The 18804-nt window shown below is 38.1% G+C and overlaps 1 protein-coding gene across 1 annotated transcript in view; it reads right to left on the bottom strand.

Annotated features, from left to right (window-relative positions):
* zak (sterile alpha motif and leucine zipper containing kinase AZK) overlaps window positions 1–18804 on the bottom strand; it is a 34379-nt gene that overhangs the window by 791 nt on the left and 14784 nt on the right. The window contains exons 3-18 of the mRNA XM_037686465.1: window positions 17701–17802; window positions 17218–17283; window positions 17086–17114; window positions 16335–16472; window positions 13101–13187; window positions 12178–12252; window positions 11987–12093; window positions 9643–9778; window positions 3539–3583; window positions 3406–3436; window positions 3180–3319; window positions 3042–3104; window positions 2863–2952; window positions 1027–1143; window positions 283–357; window positions 48–192 (exon numbers count right to left, since the gene is read on the bottom strand). Coding sequence (XP_037542393.1) covers window positions 48–192; window positions 283–357; window positions 1027–1143; window positions 2863–2952; window positions 3042–3104; window positions 3180–3319; window positions 3406–3436; window positions 3539–3583; window positions 9643–9778; window positions 11987–12093; window positions 12178–12252; window positions 13101–13187; window positions 16335–16472; window positions 17086–17114; window positions 17218–17283; window positions 17701–17802 — 1446 coding nt within the window. The remainder of the gene's footprint in view (window positions 1–47; window positions 193–282; window positions 358–1026; window positions 1144–2862; window positions 2953–3041; window positions 3105–3179; window positions 3320–3405; window positions 3437–3538; window positions 3584–9642; window positions 9779–11986; window positions 12094–12177; window positions 12253–13100; window positions 13188–16334; window positions 16473–17085; window positions 17115–17217; window positions 17284–17700; window positions 17803–18804) is intronic.

Raw genomic sequence — 18804 nt, 5'->3', positions numbered from 1 at the left:
TGTTTTATTTTAAAGTCAAAGCATAAACTAAAAATATAATAAATTACCACATTTTGCGCCGTTCCTGGGGTCTATGTCATCTGGGCTGGTTTCAATGACGAGCTCCACGGTCTTGATCTCATCTTGTCCACCACTGTGGCTCCATGTCACCATGCTGCTGTGTTTTGTCACCTTTGGTGACTTGACATCATTCTAAAATGTAACAAAAAGACTAAATGAACCGAACTTTTAAGGTAAAGAATCTACTCCTCCCCCAGTGTACTGTTTTGTTTCATGACTCGCCTCATAATTGACTGTGTAGTCTATCTTCTGGTTCTGCTGTAATCCAACGATCCACTTATCCATGAGAAAAGGTGGCTGCAACATAAGAACACAGGATCATTAAACGTAAATTTGCACTTGAATTGAAGACAACTTTTTCTTAGTTCTCAAAGACATTTGATATTTGACGTGAAAAGATTTGTCTGTTCTGACTGATGTAGTGAATCACTAAAAGCTGAGAAAGAAAAAAAAGCACTTAAGGTAATATCTCACTGGGTTGCGACTGTAGGAAACTAGCTAGCGACTCAACATTGCGAGAAAACAGTAAAATTATTTATTACAGTCGCGTTGAGTTCTGAGCGTTTCCATCCAAGTGACCAGCAAGCCATGTGGCTGCATTTTTCATGGCCAGTTTTTTTCAAAATTAAAGTTAGTACTTCTGGTGCCATCCATCCATTTTCTAGATTTGCTTTTCTGGGATCTAGTGTCTTAACTCCAGCGGTCATTAGACTGGAGGCGGGGTACACCCTGGGCATGCCAATCCATCACAGGGCCTAGTTTCATGTGCACAACATATTGTACATCCATTTTCTTACTTAAAACTCTAATAAATCAAAAGAAAAGAATCCTAAAAGTTCTTACAGAAACACAGTTGGCACCATAGTTAAAACACAAGGTAAAATATAAGCATTAATTTCAGGCACTTAGCAAAATAAAACAAAAGAAAAGGTCCAATAAAGCAATACTTTTTTTTTCTGAGTATACCTTAGTCATTCGCAGAGTTTCCACATCCTGTCTGTTGGCATTAAAGACGACATCTTTGATGTAGGTTATAGCAATCTCATCTCCGTCAAGTTCCATGTACATTTTCCATTTGCAGTCCTGGAAAGAAAAAAAAAACAGGTCTGGTGAGATACTTTATAATTGTTGCAATCCAAAACAATTTGAATGCATGCAAAAAGTTTCTAAATGCATATGTTGGGGAGGAGAAAATGGCACAACCCTGAACATAAATCAACAGCACAACCTACAGGTAGTTTATTGGCAGTGGCAGGTTCTTGAACAATAAGAACCAGATCCGAGTTTATTAACAAATGGTTATATGACAGAAGAACAGATTTGAAATGCAATGAGTATATAACACCTACATATTGTGAAAATGAAACCTTTAACAAAACTAAAATCATAAATAATGAAGAAATAAATGACATTAGTAGAGTTTTTGTATGTATTTTAAATTTCTTGAAAACAAGGATGATTGTTTTGGTACAGGTTGATTTAATGTGCGGACTGCTGCATGCTGAACACATCATACCAGGAGGCACAAATCAAAGCAGTTGCCAATCCCTCTTCTTCTGCATACAGAATGCTGACAAGGCAGTAATGAATCCTCCAATCCTAAAGAAGTGGGCCACGAAGCCACAGGTCACTGCTTAGCCGTGCTGGGTTCATGGCACAGGCCATTTCATTGTGTCGGGATCACAGAGAGAGACATCAGAGGAGTGGCACCGACACACTCGTCTGTGGAGCCTTCGACCTCTCCTTCATCGTCCCCGGGGGCTGGAAACGGCTCAAAGAGGAAGCCTCAGCAAGCCTCTGGCTCAGAAACACACCAGTGGCCCCCGCGCTGGCCTGGTGTCGGCCCTGGACTGTCGCACCGGGGCTCCCAGGTCCGCGCTACTCTAATCACTCCAGCAGAAACAATGTCTGGTAATGATGCCTAGGACCCAAGTGCATCTAATGACAACTCATACATAATTCAGCACCTTTCACTTGGCTGCACGGTGATATCCTCATTAGTAGGGGACCCTCAGTGGCTGTCAGATGGTGGCCGCACAATCGCAGGCCCTCATTTTGTCTTTGAGAAGTGCAGCTGCTTCCATGACATCGCCAGCAAAGAGGGGCAAAGAGAAAAAAAAAATGTAGTGCGGGTTTGTTTTATTTAGTGCAAAAAAACCTTCCAGTTTGTAAAAACAAGGCTGACACGGAACCTGACACCAGGCAGGGGAAAATAATTAGCTCTCATTTTCTCAGCCTCCTGTTTCCTTCTCCCTGCTGTGTTTTCTACCCACTAAACCACCACATGTCAGAAGAAATGGGAGGCAATTAGCAGGCTCGTTTCAGCCCTGCCGAACACACTGAAAGAGGACTATTTATGATGGGACAATGAACAGCTGAAAGATTAAATAACGTTTGCCTTTTAAAAGAAAATGACTTCTGGCTAAATGGGCTATTTTTGATTAAATTCAAACGGCAAGTGAAGAGCAACCCTTTCTCCACAGTTTTAAACCCTAACAAAGGGCTGTGAGCATGTCGAGGTGGATGTGGTACAAGGCTGAGAATGAAATGTTTATTTGTCTGGTTTAATACATGTCTAGTGTCGCCCTCGATGGCTGCCGTTGTGCATCTTCAGAACAAACAGCTTCCACAAGCGGGCTGAGAAAGTATCCAACATTACCAAAACTACAAAGTAGGCTCAACATTTCTTTGAGGCATTCATTAATTGTTGGTTTCATAGAGCCAATAAGGAGCCACATCAGATGCTCGCAGCTGCAGAACATGTCGAAGTCAGTGTTCAAGTGTGTCTCTTTGCAAACTTACGGACTTTCCTGTTCCTGGTTTCCAGTGGAACCCAAACACCAACTCCAGATTTACAGTTTTGCTCTGTTCTACCTCCTTTTCCAAGTCATCCTTACAAGAAAAATACAAGAAATGAAACTAAATATGAGCAGAAAACAAATGAAGAAACACGTCTCAAGGATAAGGAAGAAGCTTGATACCTTGAGCAGAGGTGGGAAGTGGAGAAACCCAAGGTATTCATTGGCTAGCTTTTCGATTTCAGCCTGCACAAATGGAAAATTTCAGTATCAGTCACCTCAAAGCAACAGTTCAAATTAAGATGTAATGCGTGTCCTAACCTTTAGGTGCATGACGTGGCCTTTGGACTTGATCCCCATGTCCTGCATGTCGTGGTCTGTGAGCAGCAGCAGCCTCTCCCCGGTGATGTGATTGTCTTTAAACAGGTTGGCATAATGCTGCATGTCGCATGTACCGTCCCCTGATGCAAAAGGTGAAAACAATCAGGTCAGTGAAGAGCCTGAAGGGGGTGAAGTCTCAATTTTTCAGGAAAAAGAAGGAACAAACCTGCACCAAATAAGTGCTGCATCCAAAAATACTGCAGAATTAAAAACAAACGTTATAGTTTTATCAGATATGTGGTATAAATTTGCATAAAAATCTAAATCAACTACAAGAGAAAATATACTGAGACACTGACCACATGCTCCTCAGTCCAGGTGTAAATGTCAAGAGTGGGCAGCAGCTGGAAAAAACAAGAAATATGGATCGGTAAATACATTGTGTGCTTATTTTAGATATTTTCTGAGAAAACGTAAAAATAAAAAATACTTGTCTCTTCCGAACAATTGAAACATTATTCTTTAAGTTATTATGCTCTCCAATTAAGAACAGTCGCCCATAATGGTCAACATCAGGGGTCATCAACAAAATCTGCTCAAGAGCCTGACTGTTTCTAATCAGACAGCGCGGGGGCCGGTCTCTGATTAGCCATGTTTCTGGTAATTATGCCTGGTCTGGTTTCTTTTTTCTATTCTTTTAAATTTCTGCTGCCGTGAAGAGATGACATTTGCCATGCTGTTTTATTTCATAAAGGTTTTAAACAGTCAACACTTTCTTTTTTTCTTTTTTGACTGGGGAGGTTTTGTTGTGACTTTACTTTTGATTTGCTGAGCAAAAGTATACAATAGTAAAAACATACTTTCATAAATGTTAACTAGGATCATAGCTGATGAAAAATAATTAACATGAGGGTTTTGAGTTAGAAGCATTAAGACCTGAGGGAATGTGGGTTGGTGGTGGATTGTTTTACTTTCGCTTGACTGTATTAGACACAAACATAGTCAAATATTTTAACATCACTACTGTGTTTAGCTTCAATCTCACAGAAAACTTTAGCATTTCGCTTACATCTGCAAAAAGTGCCCTTTGTGAAACTACAATTTGTAAGAAGCTTTTGGCTGCATGTCCTGCTTCTGTATTTCACTGCTGTCAGTACTTCTTTCAGAACTGGTCTACAACTGATTCCTGTATCAAAATATGTATAATTTATTTTCAATTTCAATTTTTTTGGACTATAAGGCGCACCGGATTATAAGGTGCAGTATCAATGAACGGTAGGCCTGTCACGATAACAAATTTCTCTGGATGATTAATTGTCTTAAAAATTATTGCGATAAACAATAATATTGTTTGAAATTTGACAATAATTAATAATTATTGTCAAATTTAAGAAGAAATGTAGGTTAATTTTGTGTGTAGTACCATTTTTGACCACCGGATGGCAGTATAAGACTGTTTGCAACAAAGGATGGATAGTGAGGGAGCTAGTAGCGTGTCTCTTTAAGAAAAATGGGAGGGAGGCCCCTTGACGTGACATGGGCTGGCTCTCTTCAGTTCTCAAAATGGTGCTCGGTGTGGTTTGAGTTCTTTAGCATAGCATTTTTCACACAAAGCTTTTAATAAACAATCAGTAAACAAGTTCTCAGCTTCTTTTTGCAGAGCAAAACAACTTTTTAGACGAAGGGTTTCAACTGTGAATTTTGGAGCTTCGACAAGACAGAGGTTTTGTTCCTGAGGTCGGCCTGTTAGCTTAGCTCATAGCTTAGCTTCTCAGCTTAGCTGCTTTTAACGATCCAAAAATGTGATTTTGGATCGTTAAAACAGATTTTAAAAAGAAAAGAGAAAGGGAGGGGTCAGTGAAGAACACAGTAGTTGAACCTTGTCTTCCAGTGTCTTCAGTAGAAAGAGAGAGACACAAAGAAACGATAAAGCCGGTAAATGAAAATGAGGTTGATAATTTTCACTTATCATGTGATTAATTGATTTATTGTTTATCACGACAGGTCTAATGAACGGGTCTGTTTTCATATATAAGGCACACCGGATTATAAGGTGCATTAAGTGAAACAAAACAGATAAGTCAAACTTTATTCAACTCATTCACAATAACCACATAAAACCGGTTCGAGGTCAGTAAGCACATCCAGAATACATAAGGTGCACTGGATTATAAAGCTCACTGTCAATTTTTGAGAAAATTAAAGGACTTTAAGTGCACCTTATAGCCCAAAAAATACGGTTATTACTTTGCAGACTGGACGGTGTGAGCTCAGAGGCCAGATATGGCCCGCGGGCTGCCAGTTGATGACTACAGGTCTACCAACAGAAATATATATTGATATATTGACGTGAAAACAAAAACATGACAGCCAAAATACAGATTTGATCATCTGAACATGAGATTGGTTTGAAAAGTCAAACATAACGCGAAGAAAAAAGCTCCAACAGAATTCTGGTTTACATTTACGCTCGGACTGCCTGAGCGTTTCCCTTCCTTCAGCTCAGCTGTAAATAGTTCCAGTTTTCTAAAAGTACAGATGTTGGCCAAAACATCCATTAAAGTATCTGCTTTGTTTAGGATCTGTATGGAAATCTGCACAACTTCACACAATTCTGCCTCCACTTTGGTGACAAAGAACCAGGCCGTAAGTTATGAAGTGGTAAAAAGTTAATGTCACGTGAAAAGATTCAACAAAAAACTGTAAACCTAAGCAACGTATTTTACAGTGAAACTGTGTGAGAAGTCGTTTGAATTCAGAGAAATGTTACATTTCAAGGCTGACTGTTTCGGGATGCCTGGAGGTTTCTGAATTTTGCTCAGCGAAATGCAAACAAAGCCGAGGATCTGGTCTATTTGTTGTGTTCAATCTAACAACGTCTGGGACCTGATGGTGCAGGAATGGACATGATGTGCGAGTATTAGAACTAACAAGCAGAAACACAGGAGAACAGAGGATTACTTCCTCTTGAGACTGACTGATTATAACAAGCAAAGGGGACAATTTAATGGGCTATGCTCAAAGAAGCATGTCCTTCCCCAGATGACGTGTAATACCTACGCGAACGCCAAAGCTTCTATTCTTTTCTTTGTTGCAACTCAACATTCAACCTAAAGAAGTGGATTGCTCTGTTAAAATTAATTTCTGCAAATACTTTGGCAAAAACTTGCTTTGAAAAGTTGCCTGGAAAATAAAACAAGAATGAAGCTTCTCTACTATTCTGAACCAAGATCAGTCAGAAAAAAAGAAGACGAAAAGAATAAAAAAAACATACTTTCCCATCCTGGTAAGAGACTGCGTCTCAACAACTGCACTCCACCACATCCAGAACAAATTGGCCAATCTTAATGTCAGCAAAATGTCACTTCATCATAAAAGCGTGGCCTTCTGTAAGCAGCGGCTCCTGCGGCTGTTTCTTCACAGCATGCCACTATACATCCCCAACATTAGGCTTACAGTAAATGACATCCATAATATCCACAGGTGGGGGCTTTAAAATATATTTGAGAAATCATTACTGGGTTCTGGTGTAACATGTGGCTATTAGTGGATGAGCATTGTGCACACAAAGCACAGTGTTGTGAGATTAATAAATACGATGTAGGAAAGTACAAAATTATTTACACAAATTAACAAGCATTTGTCTTTTCGCATCAGTAGAATAAAGTAAAGTAGAATAACTCATCAAAGACTAAACACTAAGCAGTCGCTGTGGTCACAGAGAGACGTATCCTGACCCTCAATGTTTCTCAGTGTAAAGAGCAGTGAGGTGAGAACATAAAGAGGTAATAAAGATTGAAAATAAATACAATTTTTGATTACCGTATTTTCTAGTCAATAAGTTGCAGTTTTTTTCATAATTTGCATGCCCCGCTACTTATACACTGAAGCGACATATTTGGGTTTTCATCCCATATTTATAAACCAATTTTTGGCTGAGATATGATTGTTTTCATTCATTCTGACATTGAAAATATTGAACAGTACCATTTTCTGACACTAGATGGCACTCGAGTAGTATGGCATGTCGTTGTCATGTAATAGGTAAAAGTGGCTATTAATGACACAATCGGCTTGCCATAGACTGCCACCTTTGTCCAGCTCTGGGATTACGCCTGGAGCAAACGTCAAATCAGCTTCATTTCACTGCGCTGCTCCGGTGAAATGCAGCTAGTTTGACCATTAAAGTGCATTTATTAAGTAAAAATTCAACTGAGACACACCTTTACTATAATGTCGAGCAAACAAACAATTGTTTTAGGTGGTTATATTGTTAAATTACAAAGAAATGCACAGCGAGTCGTCCCTCTGCGCGCACTCGCTTCCGCGTATCGGCTTTTGAAATGCAGCTGATTTGACGTCAAAGTGCATTTATTAAGTAAAAGTTCAACTGAGACACACCTTTACTATAATTTCGAGCAAACAAACAATTGTTTTTAAGTGTTGATATTGTTAAAGTTCTCCTGTGCATGCTCTCGCAGCTGCCATTTGGCAGCCAATCAATTTTTGGCACAACACCAGCCCGCATTTCCAGGTTGTCAGCGGTGATGAGTTATAGAAGCAACTTATATGGCGAAGCAGCATATTTATGTATTGTTCCACTTTATTCGCCATATTAGACTAATGCGACTTATAAGGTGGTGCGACGTGTATGGCGGAAAATACGGTAGTCTTGTGTGTTAAAAAAAAAATAAAATTAAGAAATCTAGACACTCAAAACTGTACGTAAGATAGTTAAAAGGTGAAATATACAAAAATAATTCGTGGTGAAAAGATATAAAAACAAAACAAAAGCAAGTTTTATTTTAAATTATGAAAAAAATTACTATTTCAATTTCAAACCATAAAACTATGTGTTGTCATTGTGTTTGTATTGTTGTGCTTTTGCCTTCCGGTGCGGCGATGGAGGTGTGTTGGTACGTGAAGATACACGACAAAGAAAAGGATCTCCTTCATGAACTTCACTTCGTATAGTAACAGGTAAGTTACAATGGCAGCTGAGTTGTTCTGACTCAAACATGGTGTCGTTTCAGACTCGAGCTCAGTCACAGACGGTGTTTTGCAGAGTCCATGCAGGGAGCCATGAGAACCCAAATAATACAACAGAGCACTGAACATACATATCTCGCGATGCTACATTGTCTAGATGGCTGCGCTGCATTTACTGACCTAACACAGGCTCGGAAAACTATAATAAAATACAAAAACCAAACTGAAAGGATGATAAACAGCTTACCCTGCATTACAATATATTTGTGAGACAGTGACATGAAAACTTGTGCATTTTATCTCATCATGGCATGTGGTTACACACTATGTAAATATTAAGGAATAAAAGAAACTTTCAAATGTAGTTGATTTATAATGAAACAGGTAAAACAACTAAAATGTCACAAAACAAGCATTATTTTTTTTTTTCTAATGCAGTATCTGAATGATCCACCAGTTCAATTAAATGCAGACTTCAGCTTTGAAGTATATTTTATGTGATTTTTAAAGTATTACATGATTTTGTGCTTACAGAACTAAAAAGAAATGAAATTTAAAAAAACAAACAAACAAAGAAAATCAGGTTAAAAATGTGTAGTATGTTGTACTACACTGCACGGTGACACAGCTGCTAAGCGCTGTTGTCTTGCAGCAAGAAGGCTGCAGGTTCGAGTCCCAGCAGGACTTTCTGTGTGGAGTTTGCGTTTTCTTGAATGTATGTGTATAGGATTTCTGTAGTTCTCCACAGTCCAAATACAGTAGTCTCTCGCTACTTTGCGGTTCGTTTATCATGGACTCGCTCTATCGCAGTTTTTCTCAATAAGATTGGACATGACACACAACTTTTTTTTCATTTACCCTTTACTTATACAGGTAGTGAAATTTTTATTTAAAATAAATTATTTAAAAAATATTTAGCACCTCCTGCACTTTTGTACAGCCCACACTGCAGGATAAACTTCCTGCTGCAGCTGATCAGCTGTTCACCGAGCAAAGCGGAGAAGTGGGCGTGGCCAAGAGCGCTTGCAGGTGGCACAGAGCAGAGAGGCAGAGAGCTGAAATCATGACATTCTGTGCTCTTTAAGAGCGTTTAGAAACATTGTTTAGAACATTGCAAGAGTGTGGAAAGGGTTTAAAATGGCTTTATATATATGTATGGATCCCCGCGCGGTAAAGGAGGGACTACTGTACTTGCATGTTAGCTTAAATTTATTCTCTAAGGAGTCACTATAGGAGTGAAGAGTGGTGGTTGTTTGTCTCTATGTGGTCCTGCGATGGACTGGTGACCTGTCTTGGTGGTACCCCACCTCTCGCCCAATGAAGGTTGTAGATAAGCAACAGGACCATGTGTGACTCTACAAATGGATGCTCTGGGTGCATCATCTTGTAAGCACTCTTGGTGTCTCCATCAATAAGACTGGACAGTGGCATTGTTTATTCTGGAGCTGAAGGATGGAGATGACGAGGGACTCACCGGACTGTTGGACTGATCGATGAGTTTACGCTCCCACATCTTTAGCCGCCGCTCTCGTTCCTTCAGCTCCTGCTCTTTGGTGCTGAGGTCTCGCTCCAACTTCTTCAGCCTCTCGAGAGTTGCTTCGATCTCACACCTTCGACACACAACAACACACCACAAGCTAGGTTTCAAGACTGGATGAAGTCAAGAGTTTTTACAGATTTTTTTTTTTTTTGAGAAAATGTTTATTAGAAAATCAATTGTGTCCATAAACAGATATACCTGTGGATTGGCTAATAATTTACTGTTGTTGGTTTATGTTGTTCAAAAACACGTTGAATTGTTGATAATGAACTATTGTCAAACAAGCAGCACAGTTCATGTTTTAAAGAAAATGTGCAGTAATATATAATACTTTGCAAAAGTCATAAATTGCCCTTTTTTAATAAAAAAATTTATATGAAGGAATCAGACCTTTTTGTAACAATGTAAACTGGTCTTGAACATTATTTCTTCAGGCTTTCTGAATCTCTTTTAAAGTATTTCATTAGACATTTGCAACTTTTTCTCTCATTTTCTGTCCCATCCTTGTCCCTGACTATATTCAGAGGATTAGTTTGGTTTGTTTGAAGCCACTTAACTCTGAAAAAACTTCCAAAGTCAAAGGCTAAACCAGGATTATGTCAACAGTTTAACATAGAATCTGTTTTAAATTGGATTTTTAGGCATTTTGTTACCACAAAGTCACAGCTTGTTCCCATTTCATTAGCTGAAAATATGAACTTTAGAAAAGATAACACTGTAGGACATATAAAATGAATTTTAAGACCAACAAGGTGATTCTAGAAGAGCTGTTAGCTGAAAACTTGACCTACAGTAGAAGAACTGACTGAACGATGATGCATCTCTCAGGTCTTTACTGATTTTTTTGTCCCTGTTTCTAAAACATGACTTTCATATTCTGTTCATCTGCTGTATTTTATTGTGTCCATCTGTCCATTTTTCTTATTTTGAAGGACACACTGCATTACAATTTGTAAAACAGATGTAAAAACAAAAGTGCAGAAAAAAATTGAAAGACCTTAAGAAAGAACTGGAAGCAAAAAATAAATAAGTAAAGCTTATGGTCAGACTTTTGCACACTAATGCATATTAATACTATATTAACTGAGCTCAAGTAAAACTGTTGTACAGAACCATTAAAACCCAAAAATGTTAGATATGAGAAACAAATCAAAACTCATTCTTGGGAAGTTTATTTTGTCCAGCAGGTGGAGCTGCATGGTGTGGTCCCACAATAATAATTATATAAAAAAATAATAATTGTAATCATAAACGCATGTGAACCTGGCAGGAAGGTCAAGTCTTGCTCCTCCTCATGATCCACCATTTTCTCATTGTTTAATGCTGTACACAATGAAGTGTTTTTAAAACACACTCAATGCTGCAGAAATGTGTGGTTTGCTCTTTGATAAAACTATTTTATGTGATGTATTTTTCTTTTTAAGTATCCTTCAGCTCATAACTGTCAAGTCTCAAAGTTTCTGCAACAAACTGGAGCAGCTACACAATCAGACCCTCCACTCAAAGGGAAAATGGAATAAGGAACTTAATTTTTCTTTCTCCAAAAGCAATGTTTCATTTGAAGCCCCATGAACTGTGCACAAAACTGAGAGAAATCCCATGTTTCTCTGCTCCAGGCAACATTAAACCTCTCTGTCATGTCTGTTTTAGCTTCAACTCTCTTTTGATCAGCCACAAGTCTCATCTTTCACCAGACGTTAGTAAACTTGTTAGTTTTTCCTGTGTTACATATTTCACTTTCTGCTTTCCAGAATTTTAAATTCACCCCAGCATGCTACACCTGCAAAAAAAAAAAAAAAAAAAAAGAGCTATCTGGACATGATGCTATCAACACAACTTCTGAAGAAAAAAAAAAAGAAAGTCGGTGCACAGACGAGGCCCGCAGAGAGGCAGACAGAGAATAAAGTGACAGCTGAGACTCAGGCTGTGCTGAACATCACCAAACATCCAGCTGCTCATACAGGCCAATTAAACACTTCTACTTGAAAAAGATGGTGATTATTTTTAGGGTCTTATGGGTAAAGAGAGGAAGTATATCCAGATGGATCATTCTTTGGGGGTTTTTCATGTCTTTATGTAGCTATCAGTGTAATTATTAAGAATCTATATGCACGATCTCAAGTTCTTTTTTGTGCTTCGTGGCCCCCATCAGCTACATTTCCCCATCATTCTTTCCAAACAGTTGCACATTATCTGAGACTGAGGCAGTATATTCGCAAGAAAAAAAAAAGCATCGTAAATACATTTACAGGCTGTGGAGAGAAGCTGATCGCATTACCTCCATTCAGCCTTGTTGTGAAGGAAAGAGTTGCACTGTTCAGGAAGTTGTCTGTCTTGAGACATAGACTCCAGGGTAGACAGGATCTGCCTGAACATTGGCCTTTCCTACATGAATATTAAAACATTTGCTCTGTATATGAATGGAATAAGAACATACATAGTGTGGATATGGGTTTTAAAGTGACTTACTTTTGGCTCTGTAGCCCAGCACTTTCTCATGAACTCAGCGAAGCTGGATGGGCAGCTACTTGGGATGGTTAACCTCTGAAATACACACAGTCCAGAAGAGAAACATACACTGTTTCAATAATATTACCATTTTTATTGTTTTGAAGTAAGAATATTGATTCAAGTCGCATATACACTACACCAGATATGTATATTTTTTGTTTGTATTAAGACTTTTGCACATGAAATTCTAACAGAAATGATAAAATATCCCCCACTAGTGACGAGGGCATTGACATCAATGACATTAAAATACAAAGAAAGAACATGTTTTGTTTGGCAAAAAATTTTCCTCTAATATAATTACAATCTCTGTTATTAACCATTTCAGCACATGATGAAGAGGTAATAGTGACGAATAAAGAATAAAATGAGACAGATACCAAGAAATTAGAAATAGTAAAAATAAAAAAAATACTGCTTCTTTGTTGTTTTGGTTTCTATGGCATACAAAGGCAAAATCAGCTGTTTCTCAAAAGGTCTCCGACTCGTTTCTACACAGATCCAGCCAAAATAGCACTTTTAAACATGTTTCTATGGAAAGCAATCTTAAGACTTAGCTGATATTAGAAAAATGTTACTCTCTACTTTTCTCTCCAGGCGGTTTCACAATCATTCACATTTTGAAATGGGACCAAAACAACACACATGTTAGCTGTTAGGTAGCATTTAACAAATGGAAACAAATCAAATATCTCTCAGGATGGAGGGATCGGTCAGCGATTCAGGACCTTAGCCATGTTACTGTGATCCTTTTAACAACTTTTAAGCCTGGAACTCCCAACCCACAGTGAGAAGTGAAGAGGTTTAAGAAACAGAGATGTCCAGTCACCACTCAGGACTGTTCTGTGTACATACGTGAATTCAAGGCCAAAGTAAAATACCTCATTCTTCTCCACGACGAGCCAGGCCACCTGTAGGCCTTCCAGGCCTTTAAAGGGGATCTCACGGGTGAGCATTTCCCAAAGCACCTGTTGCAGAAAGAGAGAAAGAAAAACATCAAGACTTACAATAAAAATGTATACTTTACTGCCTTCGATATCCTCCAGGAGTTTTCTGCACATTATTCAAATTTTCATGAATTATTTTCCATATTCCACAGTAGATTTTCCTAATCATATTTGACTCATCTGATTGTCAACTTAACTCATAAACCTTCATACACCTACATGTAGGATTTTACAGTGCAATGAATTTATGAAATCTGACATAATCATATTCTTTCCAACCAATTCAACCACACATTTTGGTTAATTTTTAAACCACTTGGATGAAAATAAACCTACTGTTATGTGAAGTTGTGTGTTTTAAGACTTTGTGGTTTTATTCCAGTAATACGCTGCCGTGCGCTCTCAATTGCAGCAGTAAACATTTTAACTGGGGTTACTGCCTGCATCAAATGGCACAATACACTCTTCTTAACACTAAATTGTCTAACAGGGATTTAAACTTTTATTCTTCAGTCGGCAGAAAAAGATCAAAGTTTAATTAATATTAATACCTTCACATAAACTCATGTATTTTTGCCTTTCTTATGCTTTGTTTGTTTATGTCATATGGTAGGTGTTCATGCACTGAACAGATAAACATCAAAGATACGGAAATCTTCTCTGAGACCAAAATCAACAAACCAATTAGATCAAAAATATTTCTTTCCACACAAAATGTGTCACCACCCCCTTATAATTTAGGTAATTTTCAGCTGCAGCTCACTCGTTTTCAAAATCAAAAGCTTTTTTTTCCTAATATTTGTAAAACATTCCTGTATTTCTTGCCATCTGCTACTCATGACATGCATGCGTTTTAAAATTACAATGATCATGTTCCAGGACAAGATGCCTGCTGATCATTTTATGGGGAACTGGTCCTAAAAAACAATTTTTGCCATTATAAATAAAACCTAACACATAAATCTGAAAATTATTTTATGCTATGAAGATTCGTCTTTTATATGATCAGTGATGAGATTAAAGTTGATTCTGATACTACTGTTCTTCTAAATATAGTCAAGAGCTTTCAGGACTGATCAAATCCATTTCTAATTGAAACTGCAAGTTCCTCCATCTTTGCCTCAGGTGGAGGAGTTCAAGTATTTGGGCGTCTTGTTCAGGAATGGTTGTAAAATGGAGTGGGAGATGTATCAAAGGATTGGGGCCCCATCCTCGATAATGAGGGCGTTGCTTCGATCAGTCATGGTGAAGACAGAGCTGAGACAAAAGGCAAAGCTCTTGATTTACTCACCTGTCTACGTTCCATTCCTCACATATGGTCATGAGGTTTGGATCATGACCGAAAGAACAATATCCCGGACACATGCAGCTGAAATGAGCTTCCTTCGCAGGGTGGCCTTAGAGCCGCTGCTTCTCTGCATTGAAAGGAGTCAATTGAGGTGGTTAAGACAGCCAATTAGGGTGCCTCCTGAACGCCTCGCCTCCCTTTACAGGATTTCCTGTCACATCCCGCTGGTAGGAGGCCCCCAAGAAGACCCAGAACTCAAGAGATTGTGTGTCTTCTCTGGCCTGGGAACTCCCTGGGGTCCCCCAGTAAGAACTACTGAGGACAATTTAACATTTAACATCAATTTTGTTGAGAGACCAGCTGAACCTTCGAATACCTCCTACTTTGAAGTTTCAGCTGGTCTCTCAACAAAATTGATCAACTTCTCCCGACAGGAGTCAACAAAACTTCAGAAATTGCCCAGTGGAGCCATCAGTTCAGAACTGGCAGGACCTTGTAGGACCCAGGTACATCCACCTACTGGCTTGGGAAGTCTGACAAGAACTGGTCTTCATGGAAGAGATGCAGCCAAAAAAGTCAAACCTCCAACATGAAAACATGACCAGTCCATTTATGAACCAAAACTAGAAATGGTTGGCTTGTTCACCAAAAGATTGGAGAGCGATACAATAATGAGTGAAACATGGTGAAGGTTCCTTGAATGTTTGAGGTTGCATTCCTGCTAATCGTTGTTGTCCTCACTGCTGAGAAATACAAGCAGGTAACTATCCCTCGTGAATACCATCAGGGAGGCACCAAATTGTTCCCAAATTGTGTCTGCACCAGAACAACCCCAAACATTTTCGCAGTGTCAAGAAAAATTTCAATGTAAAAAATCAGGCGTGCTGGAAGTGATGGTACGTTCTGCACAGAGCTCCGGTCTCATCACCTTCAAGGGTGTCTGGGATTATATAATGAGAGAAGGATCAGAGCACGAAACATCTGCAGAAGACAGATCTGTGTTTTGATTTCTCCCAGATGTTTTTGAACATCCAACCTTCAGAGTTCTTTAAAAAACTGTGTCCAAATGTAGCCAGAAGAAGTGATGTTGTTTTAAAGGTAAAAGACACAAAATACTGATGGATTTCTCTTCTGTTTGTTTAATTTGTATTATTAAATGATACAACACAATTAGGTTTTAAACTTGTGCAAGGACTCTCACTTTACAGCGTTTTAGACAGTTATCATAGAAAAACTTTGCACAGCACTGTTAATAAATCATGTTAGAAACATAAAAATGTATTTTCAGGACAAGCACGTGATGGCCATGCAAAATCTTAAGTGCGATTTCCTAAAAATGTGTTCACCATATTTGGTCAAACTTTCCAGGCAGAAATAAAAAGCCTGTCCATCAAATCTTTCTTTTGGAAACAAAATGCTTTTCAATTTCTTCCGCTCAGGCTATTAGCTCTTGTCAAGCACGCTTAGAAATATTTTTGATATTTCATACAAATTCCCAGAATTTAACATTATTTATATGAATTTAAAAAAACTACTAAGAGGAAGCACAAAATCAATTACGTATAAATCATATTACAAACTAGTTAAAACTAGTAAAACTAAAAGTCTGAATAGAGAAACTGAAAGTATTTTAGTGACATGCTGTGAAGGCCGAGATCAACCAGAGCTAGAATCAGAGGAAACAGTGCTGTCCCAGCCTTCACAATAAGAGTTCCTCTGTTTTTAAATTTCTTTCAAATTAGGAACAAGTGCTGCAGGATTTTAAGTTAAAGCTCATTACTTGACATATTTGTGGACAAAAATAGATCGTGTTTATCTTGAATAACGCACAACGTATCACTCTCAAGTTATAGCAAAGTGTTTTTCGTGATGCCACTCACCACACCGTAGGAGAAGGTGTCACACGTCTCGGACACAGGGAGGCTCTGGATGACCTCCGGGGCCATCCAGGGAAATGTTCCCACCAAAGACATGTGTGTTGTGTGCGACAGGAACTTAGACGCTCCAAAATCACAAATCTGAGGTGTTGAAAACAAATCAGTATATTTAGTTTAGTTTACTGTGATATCCATTGGCTTGCTTTCAGTGTGAACTTAATACGCAATTAGCTGAACAGAAATGTATATTTGTAAAGAAAAAAACTATTATAAATGAAAATCTATTCTGTAATACATCAAGTCACAATGAATGATTGAAAAAAAAAATCTAAATAAGAGCAAATTTCAAAGCAAAGACCAATTTAAACCCCTTAATCTGTGGATTATATTAGTGGTGCAAACTGGCACCTGATTCTGCACGAACTTAAAATGATTTCAACAATAATGAACTGAGCTCATTTTGATGAGGAATAAAAGGATAAGGACATGTTTATTTAAGGGTCTTATATAATAATGTTCGTTTTTTAGCTAGTCTATTCAAACATCTTTTACTAAATCACAAAGTACACACTCTGTGACAAGTTTGTTTTAGTATATGTAAAGTTAGTCACTGCCCTCTTGTGTCCATGTGCTGCAGATAAATAAGATGATTTTTTTCTGCTTTACCAGAACACAGCACAGATTTAGTTAAACATAGAGTATTTTATGTGTTTCTGATTGAGCTTCAGAGACTTTAGTAAGATTAAATACCAACCTTGAGAACTTTGTCTGCAGCTAAAACAACTAAAAGAAACAAAGAACAGTTGTAAAAATCAATGAAAAAGATTGAAATGTTCCGCAACCAATCAATTTAGCACAAAGTATATATTAAGAGAAATTCAGTTACCATTTTTGGATTTTAAGTCTCTGTGAATGACTTTAACGGGGGCCTCTGAATGCAAATAATGCATTCCTGGAATAGAAAAAAGAAGGACGTTTTCAGAGGAAGTTTCACTGGAATGTCACTTTGCAAAGTTGCAGATTGCGTTATGAACGTATCAGCAATAAGCTACGATGTGGAACTGTTTTGAATTAAAAAATGTCAAAGTTTCTGTTTGGTTTAATCATCTTTTCAAGTAAAAATACACATTTTCTGCTAAAGTCAATGTGAAAACAGTGAACCAAAGAAGCCAGAAAGCAAAAAGTCAAATAATATAATATAATCTGTTTTAAGATTAGAGTCGTTTTAATATTTCCCAAACATTTAGTTAGATTCCTTTCATTTACAACTGTATACACATCCAGGTTTTCCTCCAATTCACAGTCAGTCAGAAGATTTTCCTGGTTTTAGGGTCTTATTTAAGGGGGGAAAAAATAATCTTAAATGTACCTCTAGCGATTTCGGCAGCCCAGCTCATGATTTGTCCGATGTCCATCTTTTCACTTTCGTCACTCAACAGGTAATCGTACAGCGAGCCACCGCCTGCATACTCTAAAAAACAACAAAGAGGTTTGTGTTCTCGCATTGTGAGTAGAAAAAACACCAAAAAAGTCAAGAAAAAATATGCAGGGATAACAAAATAAAGAAAGAAATCTGTTAAATTACAGGAAGAACGTGTGTTTTTGAGTGATATCATGAGTGCAGTAGGAGAAAATGCTTGAGAACTTAAATTGTTTTCCAGATTTTTCCTGCAATCCAGCTGTTGTCTGCCTGTGTGCAGTTTGATAACCTTTGTTCCCTCTGGAGATGTTTGCCACCTTTTCATATCTTTATAGCGGAAAAGTATCAACTTTCTGCTCTGTTTTCAAAGGTTTCACTTCTAATGAGCCATTAGAGGTGTGGGGAAACTTGACAATCAGGCAAAAAACTGCTCCACAAAACTGTTTAAGACGTATAAAGGAAGCTTTGATGGAGCCGGTGTAAATCAAAGAGATGTAGAACAGGCAGCATTTCATCTGCAGACTGAGGCTATTTTAAATAAAGATAAACAAGCAGCAGCTATAACAGCAGGAAGGTTCTGTTTGTGTATAATAACCAATGATATCCCAACGCAGAACTGTAAACATGCACAGGCACCAAAATGGGAGCCTAATTAACAATCATAAAACACAACAATAGCTCATTATTATGGACATGGATTTCATGTGGGCCTTTTACTTTTGTCTTAGAAACAAGAAAAGGAAAACTTGCATCTTGAACATCATGCGGCCACTACCCCAGAGTGATTAAAAGTGAAAACCTGTCGCACTTTGCACCTGAAGAAACACGTCCACATTCCGTAGATAAAAGAACGGCCTGACTGCGGGGGTTCAGTTGTAAAATGCAGTTTCATTTTAGTGCAATCTCGAATTTCATGTGAGCAAAAAAATGAGGCAAAGGTACCTTTACCTTTAAACAAAGAGACATTTATGAGGCTGCTAAGTGACAGCAGGTATGGTTAAACTGCTGCAGGTCAACAGAGAGGTTGTAGAAAGAGGGAACTGTCAACAGACT

Source organism: Nematolebias whitei, chromosome 13, assembly GCF_014905685.2.
Source record: "Nematolebias whitei isolate Nwh7 chromosome 13, NemWhi1, whole genome shotgun sequence".
Lineage (NCBI taxonomy): Eukaryota > Metazoa > Chordata > Actinopteri > Cyprinodontiformes > Rivulidae > Nematolebias > Nematolebias whitei.
The sequence above is the reverse complement of the archived record's forward strand: the minus strand, read 5'-3'. Positions and strand labels throughout refer to the sequence as shown.